Source organism: Triticum urartu, chromosome 1A, assembly GCF_056163025.1.
Source record: "Triticum urartu cultivar PI428250 chromosome 1A, HENAU_Tu73, whole genome shotgun sequence".
NCBI classification, from domain to species: Eukaryota; Viridiplantae; Streptophyta; class Magnoliopsida; order Poales; family Poaceae; genus Triticum; species Triticum urartu.
Genome location: NC_141873.1, coordinates 42,798,424 through 42,816,269, shown reverse-complemented (window position 1 = coordinate 42,816,269; position 17,846 = coordinate 42,798,424). Strand labels below are relative to the sequence as shown.

Sequence of the window (17,846 nt, the reverse complement as noted above, 5' to 3'; positions counted from 1 at the left end):
TAAAGAGCAATATTATAAAGTATATTACTCTGAAAGTATTTTCTTCCACGTGAGTTGAAAAGTGGGAAGATAAATATTTAGGAAGCAAAGTCATATGTGATCTTAGTGATATGTTCACAAAATCTTAACCAAGTTCTTCATTCCAGAAAAATGTTGGTGGGATTGGTATGAGATGACTTTGTTATTTGCATAGTTCTGGGGGAGTGTACTCCTGAACGATAACCCGTTCAAGATCTCTGGATCTTTGTTATTGCACTCTTTTCCTTTATGAGTTTTTCCTAAATGGTTTCTCATAGAAGGGTTTTAATGAGGCGATAGTAATACAAACATTTTATATGTCGATTTCTCCTTATTTTCCCACTGGGTTTTTAGAAGGAGCTTTCGATGGCATATTGTACATATCTCCTTATATTTTTTCTATAAGGTTTTTGGAGGAGCATTTTTTAAGACTGATGGAGTTACATGGACAAGCATAGATTAGGGGGAGTGTTGAGATTTATCTAATCCATGTAATTAGGCATAATCTACGCTTGTAACAGACGTGCAGTTTCCACACGCACTCCCTCATCTTGGAACGGATACTTCTGTTCGAGGTGTCCTTCCCAAACATCGCGCCCCCCTCAGGGGGTATATATATGTAATCCATCGATCAATGAAAACAGACTATTCATTCTTGCAATTCTCTTTTAACAGCATGCATGCCATCCAGAGCTGATCCGAATGCTTCGGTACGTAGTACCTGACAAGGTGGGTCACGACCTTTGTAATTGGGCCAGGGTGACGCGGCCCAGTACAGGGGGCTGTTCTGGGCCGTGAAAATCGATAAAGAAAAGAGAGTCCGGCACGGATTGAGGAGGGAATCCATCCGGTCCCGGCACGTACCGGCCCAAACGGGAACGAGTTCTTCTTGGACAGCAAGTCCGGCAACCCCCTCCGGTGGGGGCCATAATAAGAGCGAACGCAAGCCGAAGCCAACCAAAACCAAACCACAATCCTTCCGATCCCCAACCTTCCTCGGCGATCGCCTCCGTCGCTTCCGACCTCCGGTGCCTCCCGCCGCTTCCGCCGAGCTCGATTCGTTCCCCTCCTCCGCGCGTCCTAGGTAAATATCCGGATCCTCCCTCCCCAGCCTCCTCCTCCTCCCCTCGCCGGCCTGATGCTGAATCTGGCTTGGTGTCGCTCCGCGATTGGTTCCCGCGAGGTTCGCCGACCGCCGGTCGGTGCTCGCGATCTCTAGTTGTAGTTGCTAGTCGTGGTCGATTTCGAGCTCTTTGGAGGTACCGGGGGCTTGGGGTCCAAACAATCGACGACCTGGCTAATCTGCTTGCTTTTTTTTAAGCTCAAATCGGTGTAGGGTTGGTCCTACTCTTGAATCTAGTTCGTCAGCTGTGCGATATTGGAATTAGTGCGAGGATTGGCTTGTTTACATTGCCACGATTGTGGATTTGTTGCTTTGCCTGTTTTCAAGGTTCGTTAATGTTTGTGTAACTGAGCTTGGTTCGTTAATGCTGCTGCAGTCGTGGCCTGAGGGTGCCAGAAGAAAGCTTGCCCTGCCAATTGATGTTGTTTGTTCTAGTAGTTTTGTTGATTTTGCCGTTTAGGGCTACAAGTGCAGATTAATATTTCAATTGCAGATTACCTTTATAGATTGGAGTTTGGTTAACTGAGCTGCTTGATTGTTTGGTTGGTTTACTAGTTATGTATCTCGTTAGAATTAGTTTCAGATTGATCTGTATGCATCAACACAGTATGTTTTCCTGTTATCCAGTTTAGTTAATGTTTGATTAATCTGATTTGATCATCATCTGTACAAAAATCTAAAAAATAATACTAAAGCCGCGTCAATTAACATGGATCGAGGGAGTACTATAATCAATCCCTGACATTTGTTGTTAGTATTTCTGTGGATTGTGCTATTTTTCAGTGCGGATTAACTTTGTAGGTTGGAGTTTGATTAGCCATTGTTCAACCAACTATTCTAGCTTGGATGCTTGGCTGGTATGGTAGGCGCTGTAATCTAGCGCTGTGCTGATGTTGCAACCGGTGTCCATGAGTATTTAGTATTTACAAATCTGGTTATATTTAGTTTTAAGGATTGATCTTTATGCATCTGTGTGATTGTAGTTTTTCTTGTTATGAAGTAAAATGATGTTTATTTAGTACATAAATGATTTGATCAGCCGATGTACATATATAGTAGATAACTACTTTTATTGTGGCTTCAAGGTGTTGCAAGTATGCTTTTCCTTTGAATGCTACCTGTGACTCTGAGAATGTGAGCATGCTGATTTCTTTGGGAATCAAGGTTTTAGAATCTAGTATTTTCCTTGTTAGATAATTCCATGGTAGGATCGTAGGATCATTGTAATTATGTCCATTTGACTAGGGATATGCGTTCTGGTTTGGTTTTAGTTTGATTGGCAGACTGGATAGCTATTTGACGAACAGTTTGCTGCATATTGTGAATGTTGTGCGCATCGGGTAGTAGGGCAGAGCTTATAATTTTTTTTCTTGTGATGGGAGTCATGTTTGCTGGTGGCACTTGTTCTTTTTAGTTCACCTCTTCTGAGATGCTTGGTTTTTCATTCAGCTGGCTGATGTTTTAGGGTATTTAGGTCACAGAACAGGTGGCAAGTATGGCCCTCTGTTTTGTCCATGGTTTTTCATACTTTACGCTAACTTTAATTCATATATGATCTATATATGCTTGCTCTTGACTTTGAAATTATCAGTTTGGTCCATGCTCAAATTGAGCTCATGCCTAAGTTGTTTATCCTTTATACACATGTGTATATGTTAGAACCTTGCTATATAAAAACCAAATGTTGCAACTGTGGAAGTTTGCCATTGCTGCTTGTTGAATTTACTTGTTTGTTTGACTACCTTTTTGAAATTAGGTAGATGACATTCGCTGCTCGGTGCCTTCATGTGTTGCATATATGAACCTATCTCATATTGCTAAGCTGACAGCGCCCTCTTGTTCCTGTTTTGCAGACTGGCTCCAATGGGCTTCATCCAGAGCACCTTCTCGCTGCTGGTCGGTGCCGCGGGCGGCATCTACATCGCCCAGAACTACGACGTTCCTAACATCAAGAACTACATGCAGGGCCTGATGGGCAAGGCCAAGGAGCTGGACCATGCCTACAAGAAGCCCGAGGACGGCAGCAAGAGCAAGGCTTAGTCAACCCGCTCCCCCCACCGCATCCATGAGAGCATGACCGACCGTTTAGCATGCTAATTGTTATCACTATCACTTAGTACTTAGTAGGTTCACTATATATGATTTGAGGGATGACTCTGTCCACTCCGTTTTAAGACTCTGTCCTGGGGATGAAAAATAGCTGATGATGGCGGCACGTTTGTGAATGAATTAATCGATGGAATGACCTGTTAGACTGCATGATTCGTGATGATTGTTCATTTGTGGAGCCATTTTCCGTTTGACTTGCATCCTGATGATTTTGGTCCATTAGTCTATGCCAAGGTTGTCAAGTTTTGCGCCAATGATTTCCTGTGAGCGCGTCAGCTCAGATTCTCCCGCAAATTGCCAGGAAATTGTTGGACTTTTGCTGCTGAGTTTTTGTTTTAGATTCTTTCGTCTTGGCTTGGGTTGCATCTGGCATGGCATGGCATAGTCTGCACTCACTGAGCGGTGGGTCCCACCTTCCACCAAGGTGCCCCCTCGCCCTCCACCACGTAGCACCCACCCAAGCGCCACGCCGCAAAGCAGAGCAGGGCCTGCCTCTCCCATTCAGCGCCTTTCTCGCTTGCTCCCTCCCCCCACTTGCCCACCGAGCTCCTCAAAGCTCAAGAAGCAACCCACCCTCGCCGGAGCAGCACACGCACGGCGGCCATGGCGACGGCGGCGTCGCTCCTCCTGGCGCAGGAGGTGGACCCGTGGGCGCCGGGGTTCTGGCGGGACTTCGCGATCGGCATGCTCAAGCCGCTGGCGGCCACGGTGGTGGTGGCCATGGCGGTGGCGCTGAGCTTCACGCAGCGGCTGGGCGTGGAGGCGGAGATGCTCTACGCCATCGCGCGCTCCTTCCTGCAGCTCTCGGTCATCGGCTTCGTGCTCCACTTCATCTTCACCCAGAGCAGCGCGCTCTGGATCCTGCTCGCATACCTCTTCATGGTCACCGTCGCCGGCTACACCGCGGGGCGCCGCGCCCGGCAGGTCCCGCGCGGCGGGTACATCGCCGGCGTGTCCATCCTCGCCGGCACGGCCGTCACCATGTTCCTGCTCGTGGTGCTCAGCGTGTTCCCCTTCACGCCCCGCTACATCATCCCCGTCGCCGGCATGATGGTCGGCAACGCCATGACCGTCACCGGCGTCACCATGAAGAAGCTCCACGAGGACGTCAAGACGCAGCGGAGCCTCGTAAGTCAATAACAATCTCGGTCTTCGTCTTCCGTTCCGGCACCGCCGCGCGCGCACCAAGATCATTTTTTCTTGAAACAAAACAAAAATGCTACCCTGTTCATGTTGTTTGTTCACTTATTTCAGTCTGTATGTAGTTCAAATTGACATATATAAAACATTTTATATTTGTGAAGAGACGAAGTAGTTAACTTTGTGTAGGTCTTTGCACCGTCAATAACTTCGTGTAGGTCTTTGCACCGTCAATAACTTTGTTAGTATGATTGAAGTATAATATCGTTCATGCCATTCTGCATTAGCTAAAGGCGTGTGCACTCTTTTTCCATTCAGTTTATAAAATACATGATCATGGTCTCCACGACTACGCAACCTTTTCTTCCGAAATTTTAAACAAATTCAGCAAGAAACTAGTAGTACAAAATTCTGAACTTGGTATTTTCATCACAAATTCAGAGAATCGACTCCAGGTGACGCTTCATTTTTCTGACCGTTTCATCGCAGGTGGAGACTGCGCTGGCGCTGGGGGCGACGCCGCGGCAGGCGACGGTGCAGCAGGTGCGCCGGTCGCTGGTGATCGCGCTGTCGCCGGTGATCGACAACGCCAAGACGGTGGGGCTGATCGCGCTGCCGGGGGCCATGACGGGGCTCATCATGGGCGGCGCGTCGCCGCTGGAGGCCATCCAGCTGCAGATCGTGGTGATGAACATGCTCATGGGCGCCTCCACCGTCAGCAGCATCCTCTCCACCTACCTCTGCTGGCCGGCATTCTTCACCAAGGCCTTCCAGATCGACGACTCCGTCTTCGCCGACTAGCCCATGACCGGACAAGCAGCTGCTCTGTTTTCTGTGTGATGACAATGACAAATAATTTTGTTTTTCTGCACCTCAAAGTCGTTTGGGCTGAGTCCGCATGTTTTCATGCTGAATTTCGTCCGTCAATTCTGGGCTTGTGCCATTTTTTAACTTGGGCGACATTTATGAAACGAATATATCATCATATCCTCCCGAAGCTATTCTGGAAATGGCCTGCACAATTTCCAGCGAGTCGCATTCGCCATTCGCACTAGGGAAATTGACTAGTGCGTCTAGAGATCAGTACTACAGAGCAGCAATTTACAAAATGTTGCTTGCCCGCCCTTTTGGAGGAGCATCGAACAGTTGAAAATGGCAGCAAAATTGCAACATGTTTGGTCAGGAGCAACAATTTTGCCCCAGCGAAGCAAACACAACACCAATTCAGAGCACAACGACACATGACCAGCATCAGAACAGGGTAAGCATAGCACCACACAGAATTCAGGTACTTATTAGCAAGTCATATCTTGTCACAGACGCAGACTAGAGTGCCAAATCATATAGAGGAAAGGATGGAAGCTCCACGAGATCGAGCAGCGACCACACACCACCCTGCTTAGATACATCTCAAAGGCTTTCCCTGACCAAACCAAGTTCTGGAAGCCTACACAAAGAGTTTAGGTATTTTTTTTTGATTCATCAGCCATGGTGAAGCTACTAGCTAGCGCGCGCATTACTTCCACTTCTTGAACTTGCCGCCGCCGCCGAACATGCCGTGCTTCCCATGCTTGCCGTGCTTGAACTTGCCGTGCCCGTGCTTCCCGTGCTTGAACTTGCCGCCGTGGTGGCCGTACCCGCCGCCGTAGCCTCCATGGCCGCCCATCATGCCTCCCATCATGTGTCCACCTCCACCGTGGCTGCCGTGAGAGATCTTGTGTGCTCCGTAGGCGGCGGCGGCAGCTGCTGCGCCTCCAGCCAGCATGCCGCCCATGCCCATGCCTCCTCCTCCATGGCTACCACTGTGACCTGAGAAACAATAGCCGATGAGGATGGATGCTCAAGAGTGATACACGTTTGATACAACAGATTTTATAAACCACTACTCGTATCCTGAGATGGAACTTGGCATATTATTGAAGATGCAGCGCATACCACACATATATAAATGGATATCAATCCAGCACACACTACACATATAAATGTACATCAATCCAGTGCATACTACACATACGACCTGAGAAACAATGAGGTTTGATACAAGAGAACTTGGGACTCTTTACATCAAGATAAACCACTACTCATATACGAGACCGAAATGGCATGTTGTTGAAGATGCAGCGCATAATGCACATATACATGCATCTCAACTGTGGAAATATAAATGCTAGTGCAAATGGTAGCAATTTATGGAGTCCAACAGGAATGGTATAAAACAAAGGAAGGTTACATACCGGATGAGCCAGGGTAGCCGGCAGGGGGATAGCCATGCTGCTGTGGAGGGTAGCCATGCTGCTGCGGGGGGTAGCCATGCTGAGGAGGGTACCCTTGTTGTGGAGGGTATCCATGGCCACCAGATGGGTACCCATGACCACCAGACGGGTACCCATGACCACCACCATGAGCACCAGCAACGCCGTGCATGATGTTGGAGAGGAGCCCCTTCTCCCCATCAGGGCCTCCCGCTCCAGGTGCAGGAGGGTAAGCCCCAGGTGCTGGAGGGTATGCCCCAGGTGCAGGTGGGTAAGCTCCAGGTGCAGGCGGGTATCCTTGCTGTGGGGGGTAACCTCCCTGCTGCGGCGGGTAGCCTCCCTGCTGCGGCGGGTACCCTGCCGGAGGGTATCCCCCCTGGCCACCGGGTGGGTACCCATGACCATCGTTGCCTCCTCCCATTGCTCTGAGGGAGCTAACTGCACATATCATGATCAGGCAAATGTTAATACGTGACAGAGAAATCTTGCTGTCTTTAGGCATAAGAACTGCCATTAAACATGTGATGTATGTAACAGTTGCTAATGTATTTTCTTGTCGGTTAGAGGGCCGGTAGCACCACCACATTGATGTGTTTATGCCAGCTAGAGCAGAACTAGTCGTCCTCGCAACAGAACATTTGACTTGGTAAAAGAATGATATGCTTGAGTGAGTGCTGCGTGCAAGCAATCAGACATGGTCCTCTGACTAAAATAAACAGGGCAGCAACAACCAGCCATCGTGCCTAACTGCCTACCCAATCCTCATTCCAATTTGCAAATGGCCAAACCATGTCCATGTGCCTAACAAGCAGCAATCTATTCATACAAGAGAGGTGAAACATGCATGTGCAGATGTGCTAATCAAAACATGAAGGAAGGGCATACATGTATGATTATTAACCACCAATCGCAATCGGAGAGACTTTGCGGGTTTTCTGAACCACACCCAGTGCAAGTGGAGTAGCTTTTCGCATCATCCTGGCTAGGAACTCCACAACAGCACTGATTAATCCATGGCATGACCGATCGATCGATCAAGAGCCGCACCGATCCAACTGACGAAAACCCTCGGGCATGACTTCCCACACACTAACGGCTAATTCGGGCGCCCCCTACCACAGGGGTTTTCTCACGGCAACCAGCCCCAATCCAGATCCCGCGGGGCCAAATCCACGGCCTCGACTTGGAAAAATCCCCACCCAGGCCGTCAAACAGGACAGAACAGAGCAAGCAAAAAAGAAAATCCCCTCCGGTAAATTTATTTTTGCCACGATCTACTACTCGGAAGCAAGAGGGGCCGCGGATTCGCAGGACTGTAGGAGGCGCATACCTAGAGGAGAAGATCTGCGATTCTGCGAAGCTGAAGAAGAAGAGGCCGATCTGGATGGATGATGGCGTTCTCCTCCGTGCGCTCCGTGGATGTTTGGGCTCCTGTGTGTGCTGGGGGATTTTATATAGGGGGCGGTGGGCTCGTGTACGCGCTTCGGTTCGGCAGGCGTTGGCACCTTCGTCGGCTCGCAGGCGCACCGAATCCCGGGCGGGTCCCGCGGCCTGGAGTTATTATTCGTGGGTGGATGGATGGATGGATAGGACTTGACCTCGCTGCGCAGAGTCGATGACAGGTGGGGGCCGAGACTGCTTCGCTCGAGGCGGCCGCGGCCGAAGCGCGTCGTCCGTCGTGGGGGCGAGGATGGAGAGGGAAGAAAGCTACGCGGCGAAGGAACCCCACGTTGCTTTGCCTCGGGGGATATTTGCGCGTTGAAACGACGAGCAGCCGACGCGTGGCGTGTGTGGGCGCTTTTTCTGGCTGGGCCTGGATTCGGTCCAGCAACGCCCCCAGGCAGACGCGACGGGCTGATGAGTCCAAAAGTGTTGGGCCAGACTTTATCGTAGACACTCTCTTTGCTTGCTCTTGTTTGAGCCTGTGTGTTTGTCTAAAAAAAACTCGTTTGAGCGTGTCACCTACGTTTTTCCAATACAGTAAGACACCTACGTTTTTTTTTCAACACGGTATAGACGCAGACGCTCATACGTACGCACGTACAATTACCTTTATGAACACACGCGTGCACAACCTATCTCTATGAGCACATCCGTGACTGAGCCGACACATCATCTTGAGATTGACAAAGTCAACGCAGAAGCCTTTGTAGTCAATAGGAATGTCTTCTCCCACAAAACGTACATCACCGGCCTAAAATAAATTCAGAAAAATGTGAGAATCGGTGTCAAGTTTAGAGCTTGAAATTTGGTGGCCTGTTTGAAATCACTCCGCCCCGCTCCACTCCCTGGAGCTGGGCTTGAGCCGCTCTGTGGAAACAAGCTACAGCCTGCTCCACTCCGGGAACGGAGTCGAGGGAGTAGAGTGGAACCGAACAGGCACTAAGGATGCCACTGTTGTCCTGACTGTTAGCTAGCTGATGTAGTCTCATACTCACACGATTGTGGCCAGCGCAAGATCCCGTTCACGTCGCGCCTGTAACCTGAGCTCCGCGCACCTCCTGTACCTTGCCCATATATACAACGAGTCATTCATCGGCTGCACTCAAGGTGCATTGCCCAAATTCTTGCTAGTCTACATGGTATCAGACGCCGGCACCTCCCAGCGCCTGTAACCGCTTCCGCTGCCGTTTCTCTACTCCGGCAGTCATGTTCGTCCCACCGCTTCCCCCACCTCCTCCTCGCCCAGGTCGGGGCCTAACCAGCGCCCTAGAGGACGCCGCCTCCGACACCCCGCGCTCCTCCGACACCCCGCGCTCCCTGCACCTTCCCTCCTGACCCCCTCTGCGCTAGGACTTGGCGCCCAACTCAGTGCTCTGTTCGCCGGCGCGCCGCCCGCGATGGCCTCTACCCTACCCACCTCGCCACTCGCCTCCATCTTCATCAACCACCACGTCCCACTGATCCTGACGCTGCAGCCGCCCAATTTCTCTCAATGGCGCACCCTCTTTGAGGTGATGTTCCAGAAGAGCGGCGTCGTTGATCATCTCGTCGGCGCTCCGCATCCCCATGATCCGGCGTGGCTCCAGGACGATGCTCACATCCTCTCCTGGCTCTACACGCGCGTGAGTCCGGAAATCTTCGGCCTCATCCACCAACGCCATGCGATGGCGGCCCAGGTGTGGGCCTCCATCACCTCCATGTTCATGGAGAACCAGGAGCACCAAGCGGTGTTTCTGGCGACGGACTTCCGCCGTATTGAGCAGGGGTCCTCCTCCGTCATCGCCTACTTCGGCCGCCTGAAGGAATGCGCCGATCGGCTTGCTGATCTTGGTGAACCCATGACGGACCGTGAGCAGGTCCTCAACATGTTCCGAGGTTTGCACCCACGGCTGCGCTACGCCATTCCCATACTCACCATGCAAACCCCCTTCCCCACCTTCCTGCGTTGCCGTGCCTTCCTCCTTCTTGAAGAAAGCAGGCAGGGCTCTGACTCCGCATCGGAACTGGCACTGCATGCTGCCCGCACTCCAGCACCGCAGAACAACGGCGGGGGCGGCCACAACACCAACACAGGCGGGGGCGGTGGTCGTAACCGCGACTCCAACTCTGGCGGCCGCAATCGCGGCAAAGGGAAGGTCGTGGAGCAGGGTGGCTCGAGCGGTGGCAACTACAGTGGCGCCTCTTCATCGCGCCCGCCGGCGCCGCCTGCCAACACCACCCCGTGGACTGGAATGGTTCACGCTTGGGCCATGCCATGGCGCCCGCATGTTCCTGGAGCCGGCGTCCTGGGGCCGCGCCCCAACGCGCCTCCCTTCGCCGGCACTGCGTCACACTACGGTGCTCCTGCATCCTACGGCGCGCCGCCCCGCATCCCGCCGAGCGCTCCTCCGACACAGTGGACCGCTGGAGCTGTTCCGCCACACCCTCTGTATGGTGCTGTCGCAGGCCCGGCCTGGGATCAGACGGCGCTGGTGAACGCCCTCAACAATCTGCACATTCAGCAACCGCAGCCGTGGCCGCCTACGTCCGACTGGTACCTCGACACGGGTGCGTCGTCTCACATGGCGTCCTCCTCTGGTATGCTCTCCATCTCCTACCCTTACACTGCTTCTGGCATTACTGTTGGCGATGGTACATATCTTCCGGTGACGCACACAGGCCACACCACCATCCCTACCACCCAATCCCCACTCTCTCTGCCATGTTCTAGTCTCTCCATACCTTATACGTAACCTAATTTCTGTCAAAGCTCTTGCCCGCGACAATCCTGTAAATGTGGAATTTGACAATCGTGGTTTCTCTGTCAAGGAACGAAGGACGAAGCGGGTGATCCTCCGCTGTGATGATGATGGCGACCTGTACACCGTGTCCACAGCCACGCCACACCACGCCCTCACTGCAATCACCACCGACCTCTGGCACCAACGGCTTGGTCACCCCGGAGCAGACGCCCTGCATGGTGCCCTTCGTTCGTCATCAACACCGAGTCGTGGAGCCCTCTCATCTGTCTGCCACGCTTGCCAGCTAGGAAAGCATGTGCGGCATCCGTTTAGCTCCTCGCCTCATGTATCTTTGTTTCCCTTTCAACTAATGCACTGTGATGTTTGGACCTCCCCTGTAACTAGTTTATCAGGCTATCAGTACTATCTTGTAATGTTAGATGATTACAGCCACTTTATTTGGACCTTTCCCTTACGCCACAAATCGGATGTCCTTCCTACGATTAAAACCTTCCTCGCATTCATCCGATGCCACTTCTATCTAAACCTCCTAACCTTACAGAGTGACAATGGCCGTGAATTCGTTAATCATGCCTCGCGCCAATTCTTCTCCTCTGAAGGCATACAACTCCGCATGTCTTGCCCCTACACATCACCTCAAAATGGATGGGCTGAACGTGTCCTACGAACACTCAATGACATCTCACGCTCCATGCTCACCCATGCCTCCATGCCCTTCGCCTACTGGGCTGAAGCACTAGCCACGGTCACATTTCTGTTGAACCGCCGACCCTGCCGCGCTCGACAGAACCACACGCCCTTCCTTCTCTTGTATGGCGTCCACCCGGAGTACGCCGCGCTCCGTGTGTTCGGATGCCTCTGCTACCCGAACCTCGCCACCACGACCGCACACAAGCTAGCACCACGGTCACATCCCTGCGTCTTCCTTGACTACTCACCGGATCACAAGGGGTATCGCTGCCTCAACCGAGACACAGGGCGGGTCGTCGTCTCTAGGCATGTCGTTTTCGACGAACACACCTTCCCATTCTCCCACGTGGATCCACCATGCATCTCTTCCCCTCCCGACGACGATCCCACACTGTTTCTCCTGACCCCAGTGCCCCGACGCCCCCGCACACCTCGTGTGCGCGCCCCTGCCCAAAACGCTGCCATGGTAACAAATCCAGCCTCTCCTAACTCTTGCGATGACAGCATTCCTGAAACAACCAACCCAGCCCCCAACAACCCTTCGTCTCCAGCTGCCATCGAGCCCGCCTCCCCGGCACGCGATGACATCTCACCCCCGCCTCCCGTGGTAGCTGCTGATGTGCCACGAGCTCCACGAACGCGTCCTCCTAGCCTTGTACCTAGCCACACCATGACAACCGGAGCCCAACTTGGCAAGTTTCGCCCTAACCCCAAGTACGCCGACGCCAACACTGCCACCGTTGCTCCAGCCATCTCACCCATTCCCAAAAGTGTGCGCGCCACGTTACGAGATCACCGTTGGCTAACCGAATGCAAGAGGAGTACAGGGCGTTGATGGCGAACCGCACATGGACTCTGGTGCCACGTCCGGCCGACGCTAACATAGTCACCGACAAATGGCTGTTTCGGCACAAGTTTAAGTCTGATGGCTCGTTGGAGCGGTACAAGGCCAGGTGGGTCGTCCGCGGATTCTCTCAGCGCCCCGGCGTCGACTTCGACGAGACGTTCTCGCCGGTGGTCAAGTCAGCCACCATCCGCGTCGTGCTCACCGTCGCCGCGGCTCGAGCCTGGCCGGTTCATTAGATGGACGTCAATAACGCATTTTTGCAGGGCCACCTCACGGAACGTGTCTACTGCCAGCAACCGGCTGGCTTCGTCGACGAGCACCACCCCAACCACGTCTGTCTTCTCGACAAGTCGTTATATGGGCTCAAACAAGCACTAAGGATGCCACTGTTGTCCTGACTGTTAGCTAGCTGATGTAGTCTCATACTCACACGATCGTGGCTAGCGCACGATCCCATTCACGTCGCGCCTGTAACCTGCGCTCCGCGCACCTCCTGTACCTTGCCCATATATACAGCGAGTCATTCATCGGCTGCACTCAAGGTGCATTGCCCAAATTCTTGCTAGTCTACACTGACTATCCAACCATACTGTTTCTTTTGTTGTATCGATGGCGGCCAGGAACTGACATGGCATGAGGGAGGGAGTCGCTGCTCGTCGGAGCTCGCCTCCCCGGCGGCTGCCAGTCTGCCACTGCTACATGATGAACGCCGGCCTTGGGCCGCGCGGCTGCGCAAGATGATCACCACGGTCGCACCCAGGCGCCGGCCTTCACATGACGTGCATACTAGGGGCATGGACTGAGCACTAATCTGATCGAGCATGATATCTAGCTAGCACATCTGTGTACGGACGAAAGAGAACGTCTGAACTGCAGCAAATGACTGGTATCTGATTCCGCTACTTATTATCAAGCCTTATTAGCTATACAGCACCAAATTATATGGTATATCTAGTAACAGTACAGGAGCACTGCATCATCGCAGTCTCACAGGAGACATGCTAGCGCTCTTCCCAGCCGCGGGGGTATTTCTGGAACCAAGCTTACTTAAGATAGTTGATGAGGCGCAATCACTGTGCGCAGACGCAAATCACTTGCACTTCTTGAACTTGCCGTAACCATGCTTGCCGTGGTGGTGGTGGTGGTGATATCCATGGCCATGGTGCCCCCAGCCGTGCCCGCCGTGGTAGTGTCCGTGACCGTGGTGTCCGTAGCCATGGCCTCCATGACCATAATGGCCGTAGCCGTGGCCTCCGTGGTGGTGCCCGAGAGCATGGCCGCCGCCGCCATAGCCGCCTCCATAGCCCATGTGCCCGCCGCCGTAGCCATGTCCTCCATGGCCACCCCCGTAGCCTGAAACAAATTATGAAGAAGTGATGACATAAATAAATCCGAGCAAACAACTGAAAGATCAATTACAGTGTTGTTCATATCATTGAGGTCCAATTGAGCAAATTAACTCCCCAGACACAACACAATTAGGACGTGCGTTATGTATAACTGATCACCAGCAATGCATACCAGGGTAGCCGACGGGGGGATATCCACCGTGAGGTGGGTAGCCACCTGGCTGAGGGTACCCATATTGTGGTGGAGGAGGATACGCCCCGGGAGGAGGGTAGGGGACCCCCGGTGGCGGGTAACCTTGAGGAGGGTATCCGTATCCTCCATGAGGTGGATACCCATGCATCATGTTTGAGAACAGCCCCTTCTCAGTGGTGTTATTCTTGTCTTTCCCTTCTTCCATTGTTGCGTTGCCGACCTACCTGGAAGGATGTATCTCTAAGAAAATGTGAAAGTAAGTATTTATCCTTAGCAAATTATATTGAGAGAAAAAGAAATATTACATGGAGAAAAATTATATATATTAGATTGCCATAACATGTATGAATTGTATAACCATTGATGTACAATCTGAAACATTATTCCAGCTCAAAGCCATATATAGTAGCTTACTCAATCATTGCATATCGAGTTGTCGTTTGATGCCTAAAGACATACGAGCTTTACAATTTGTGACGAGGGCCACAAGCCATGTGCACTTATACAAGCCCTAGAACTTGGACCCATGTGGGTGGAGAGGAGATACATATTGATGTGGGTCCTACTTTGGAGCAATTGCTAGGATGAGTCGCTTCTCTTTGTGCTTAAACCTAAATGTGTTTTCCCGTGGAGGTGGAGTACGATGACAAGTTAACTATGAGAGCTTCATTCCCGAGAACGGGTTCCCGAGAACGGGTCTTGGATGGCATGATATGTTCCCAACATATATGCCAAGGAGTGTCATTTGCAGGTGGATTAAGGATGAGAGGACTAGCCGAACAATTTTTGGAAAAATCATGGCCTAAGATGACTTGAGCCGTGTAACACAGGGTCTGAGTAGCTGTAGCATTTCTTATTCCAACCAAATGCACAAGCTCTACAAGCCGCGGCATTGTTTGAGTGCTCATGCCATCCTTTTCTCAGGGTTTAGTAGTCCTGGTTAAAAAGATTCATGTATTTGGATTAGCATACAACATTACATGATCAACATGCTGCCATTGTTTTTAAGGCGTCCCTAAGGCGTCGCCTAGGCGACGCTTAGGCGTCAGGGCGCCCTGCGAGCTCGAGGCGTCCACCTTGCCTTATGTACCTCTGTAAGGCGTCCGCCTTAAGCTTTAAGGCGTCCAAGGCGTCTGCTTAGGCGTCCAGGTTGTTGCCTTAGTCCATTTTGGACGCCTTAGCTTGCCAGGCAGGCAGGTGAGCTGTTTTAGGGGGGAAACAGAGTTTTGGCGGGAAACAGAAAGGATGTTGGCAGTTGGCACCAACAGGTAAGAGGGGGAGAGAGAGAGAGAGAAACAGCCCCCAATCCACACACTCCTCCCCCTCCTTCCCTCCAGTGGCTCCTCTCTAGCAGATCTGCTTCCTCCTCTGCAGCAGATCCTCTCTGGCAGCTCCTCCACCTCCTCTCCAACAGCTCCTCCTCCTCCTCCTGTCTAGCAGCTCCTCCTCCTCTCCAGCAGCTCCTCTTCCTCTCCAGTACAGCAGCAACAACCAAATTCTACTATATTCTGCTGCTTAGAACTCTCTAAGGTGTCCGCCTTGCCTTATGCCTTATCGCTTAGGCAGTGAGGCGCCCCCCCAGCGCCTTGCCTCGCCTTACCGCCTTATAAACATTGCATGCTGCTAATCCCAAACCAAGATTCCCCGTAAAAAAAAGCCAAGATGATATAAAGCAGCATCCACTGGTGGATCGGAGTCCCATGTCCCCCTGTTCTCCCAAATTTTATTTGAGCTTTCCTTATCTTATCAAGATCACTATGAAGAGTGCACAACCCATTTTTACATGGACCATGGTGAAAATGCGTTGCTCACACATGGTTGGGCATGTACATCAAAATGTTGCTGGAAGATGACGGATCAGACATGAAGATTGACGTGAGAAGAACAAACTAATCTCGCTTTAGGCGCCTTCTACTTTTTTCCCCATACAACTTTTATGCAAGGTCAGGTTCCACTATCAAAATATAACGAAACGTCGAAACATACTGACAACATCCAGTGCAAGTAAAGAAAAAATGTCTCAGCCAAACTCACTAGCAAAAGATAAACAAAAATGGCGCCTCCTTTGTGGGTTTCTTTGCCAACAAATGCACTTGTGGGTCCTAAGGCCAAGTTGGATGATAGTATGTGAGACAATTTTGAAAAGTCGATTACTACCGTACTGTGTGATGCAATGACGTGGTCGTTAGGAAGGTGCAGATGGCGAACACAAAGTGTGCACGAAAGGAGGAGGGCTTCTCTTGACCTGGATAGCTACGTATTGGATGTTCATCTTCGAAATCTGGCTAGCTCATGAATTGGCAATTTCTGCTTAAAAAACTCATTGTTTGTTACTGACCAGATTTTTTTAACTGATTTGGCAGAGCTCCACTTTTATCAAGGAAATGAAAAATATAGAGAAGCAACCACAAATTATATATGTAGAATCTACCGTAAATGCCGGAGGTAAACACATCAGCATGCTATATCCGTCCAAGGATCTAAACTTATTCTCCCTCCTCGTCAACTGTAGGTGCTAAAGAATTGAAGTTCTTTAAACAATTTGAAATTTGACGCAGGTAGTAGACAAATTAAAAAATGGATTAATTCGGATTATAAGAGGTGGCTGCCAGTAAGCTTTGCTAAGCTCTTTGATCTTAGCGGCAACCATCCCGTATCAGTCACAGGCAATTTCTCTTAGTTTCAGGACGTCTGCTCAACACCGGATGAACTCGGCACATATAACTCGGGACTGATGACCTATTATTATTCAATCTGAAATTTGACGCGCAGATGAGGAAATCCACCGTGAACAAGGATCACAGTTCACGAATTAAGCCATCGATGAGCCAAACAAATTCGTGAGAACCAGATCATGAACGAGCCCGCAGAGATCAAGCAAGGGGAAAAGAGAAATCGAAACGAAACTCTACAGAAATGGAGATGGGAGGGGATCAGTCGTACCGATTCCGAAGCAGCACCCGGAGGAGGCGGGGAAGGGAGGATTCGGTTTCGCGAGCCGGGTTGGGTTCCCATCCGCCCACTCACCCCCGCTTCTTCTTATACGGGGGGATCGGATTCGCGCCGCACTCGCGCCCCACTCGCGCCGCGCGCGCGAGCACTGAGGTGGGGCGATGGAATCCGGGCAGGCAGGTGGCCGCGGCTCGGGGCGCCACGCCGCAAGCGCCTCTGCCGCGTGGGGGCCTCTGCCTCGGCCGAGCGCGTCGCCGTCGTGGAGGAACAGGGACTGAAGGCTTCGCCGTCGGGGAGAGAGTAGCGGGCGCCCGCGCTCTGTTCGACGGAATGCCGGCCTCGCACTTTGACACTAAGCCAATAGGTTAGTCCCAAAAAATGATATATTATTATATATAAAACACCCAAGATTGATACTACAATAGTATAGAATAATAAAAAATTATAGATATGTTGGAGACGTATCAGTTGCTGATGTCTACTACACAACTTGTTCTTGTAGACTCGTATTGGGCCTCCAAGCGCAGAATTTTGTAGGACAATAGCAAGTTTCCCTCAAGTGGATGACGTAAGGTTTATCAATCCGAGGGAGGCATAGGATGAAGATGGTCTCTCTCAAATAACCCTGCAACCAAATAATAAAAAGTCTCTTATGTCCCCAACACACCAAATACAATGGTAAATTGTATAGGTGCACTAGTTTGGCGAAGAGATGTCGATAAAAGTATAGTGATGATAGTAGATATTGATTTTTGTAATAGGAACAACAAAAAACAGCAATGTAGCAAGTAACAAAAGTGAGCACAAACGATATTGCAATGCTTGCAAATGAGGCCTAGGGTCTGTACTTTCGCCAGTGCAATCTTTCAACAATGCTAATATAATTGGATCATATAACCATCCCTCAACGTGCGATGAAAAATCACTCCAAAGTTCCTATCTAGCGGAGAACATAAGAAGAAATTGTTTCTAGGGTACGAAACCACCTC

General features: G+C 51.1%; 5 protein-coding genes across 6 annotated transcripts; 3 read left to right on the top strand and 2 right to left on the bottom strand.

Annotated features, from left to right (window-relative positions):
• The first annotated feature begins 933 nt into the window (after positions 1–933).
• LOC125528568 (uncharacterized) lies at positions 934–3,400 on the top strand. The gene is made up of 2 exons (XM_048693018.2): positions 934–1,102; positions 2,995–3,400. Exon 2 carries the CDS (start codon positions 3,005–3,007, stop codon positions 3,179–3,181), a length of 177 nt encoding a protein of 58 aa, XP_048548975.1. The 5' UTR covers positions 934–1,102; positions 2,995–3,004; the 3' UTR covers positions 3,182–3,400.
• Positions 3,401–3,723: 323 nt separating this feature from the next.
• On the top strand, positions 3,724–5,387 carry ALS3 (aluminum sensitive 3). The gene is made up of 2 exons (XM_048693017.2): positions 3,724–4,378; positions 4,880–5,387. Exons 1-2 carry the CDS (start codon positions 3,854–3,856, stop codon positions 5,189–5,191), a joined length of 837 nt encoding a protein of 278 aa, XP_048548974.2. The 5' UTR covers positions 3,724–3,853; the 3' UTR covers positions 5,192–5,387.
• Positions 5,388–5,658: 271 nt separating this feature from the next.
• LOC125544940 (uncharacterized) lies at positions 5,659–8,211 on the bottom strand. Its single transcript, XM_048708740.2, has 3 exons — positions 7,973–8,211; positions 6,625–7,080; positions 5,659–6,199 (listed from the first exon to the last, which is right to left on the bottom strand). The coding sequence occupies exons 2-3, from the start codon at positions 7,061–7,063 to the stop codon at positions 5,907–5,909; spliced, it is 732 nt and encodes a 243-aa protein (XP_048564697.2). The 5' UTR covers positions 7,064–7,080; positions 7,973–8,211; the 3' UTR covers positions 5,659–5,906.
• LOC147989819 (uncharacterized) lies at positions 8,034–11,900 on the top strand. The gene is made up of 3 exons (XM_087536265.1): positions 8,034–8,128; positions 9,290–10,662; positions 10,894–11,900. Exons 1-3 carry the CDS (start codon positions 8,034–8,036, stop codon positions 10,926–10,928), a joined length of 1,503 nt encoding a protein of 500 aa, XP_087392391.1. The 3' UTR covers positions 10,929–11,900.
• A 1,334-nt stretch (positions 11,901–13,234) lies between these two features.
• On the bottom strand, positions 13,235–17,202 carry LOC125544998 (uncharacterized). Of its 2 annotated transcripts, none has more exons than XM_048708829.2 (3): positions 16,849–17,202; positions 13,885–14,129; positions 13,235–13,716 (listed from the first exon to the last, which is right to left on the bottom strand). In XM_048708829.2, exons 2-3 carry the CDS (start codon positions 14,108–14,110, stop codon positions 13,454–13,456), a joined length of 489 nt encoding a protein of 162 aa, XP_048564786.1. In that variant the 5' UTR covers positions 14,111–14,129; positions 16,849–17,202; the 3' UTR covers positions 13,235–13,453. The 2 variants fall into 2 exon arrangements, with proteins under 2 accessions (XP_048564786.1, XP_048564778.1); XM_048708821.2 differs by having other exon boundaries at positions 13,885–14,145; positions 16,849–17,198.
• Positions 17,203–17,846: the final 644 nt, after the last annotated feature.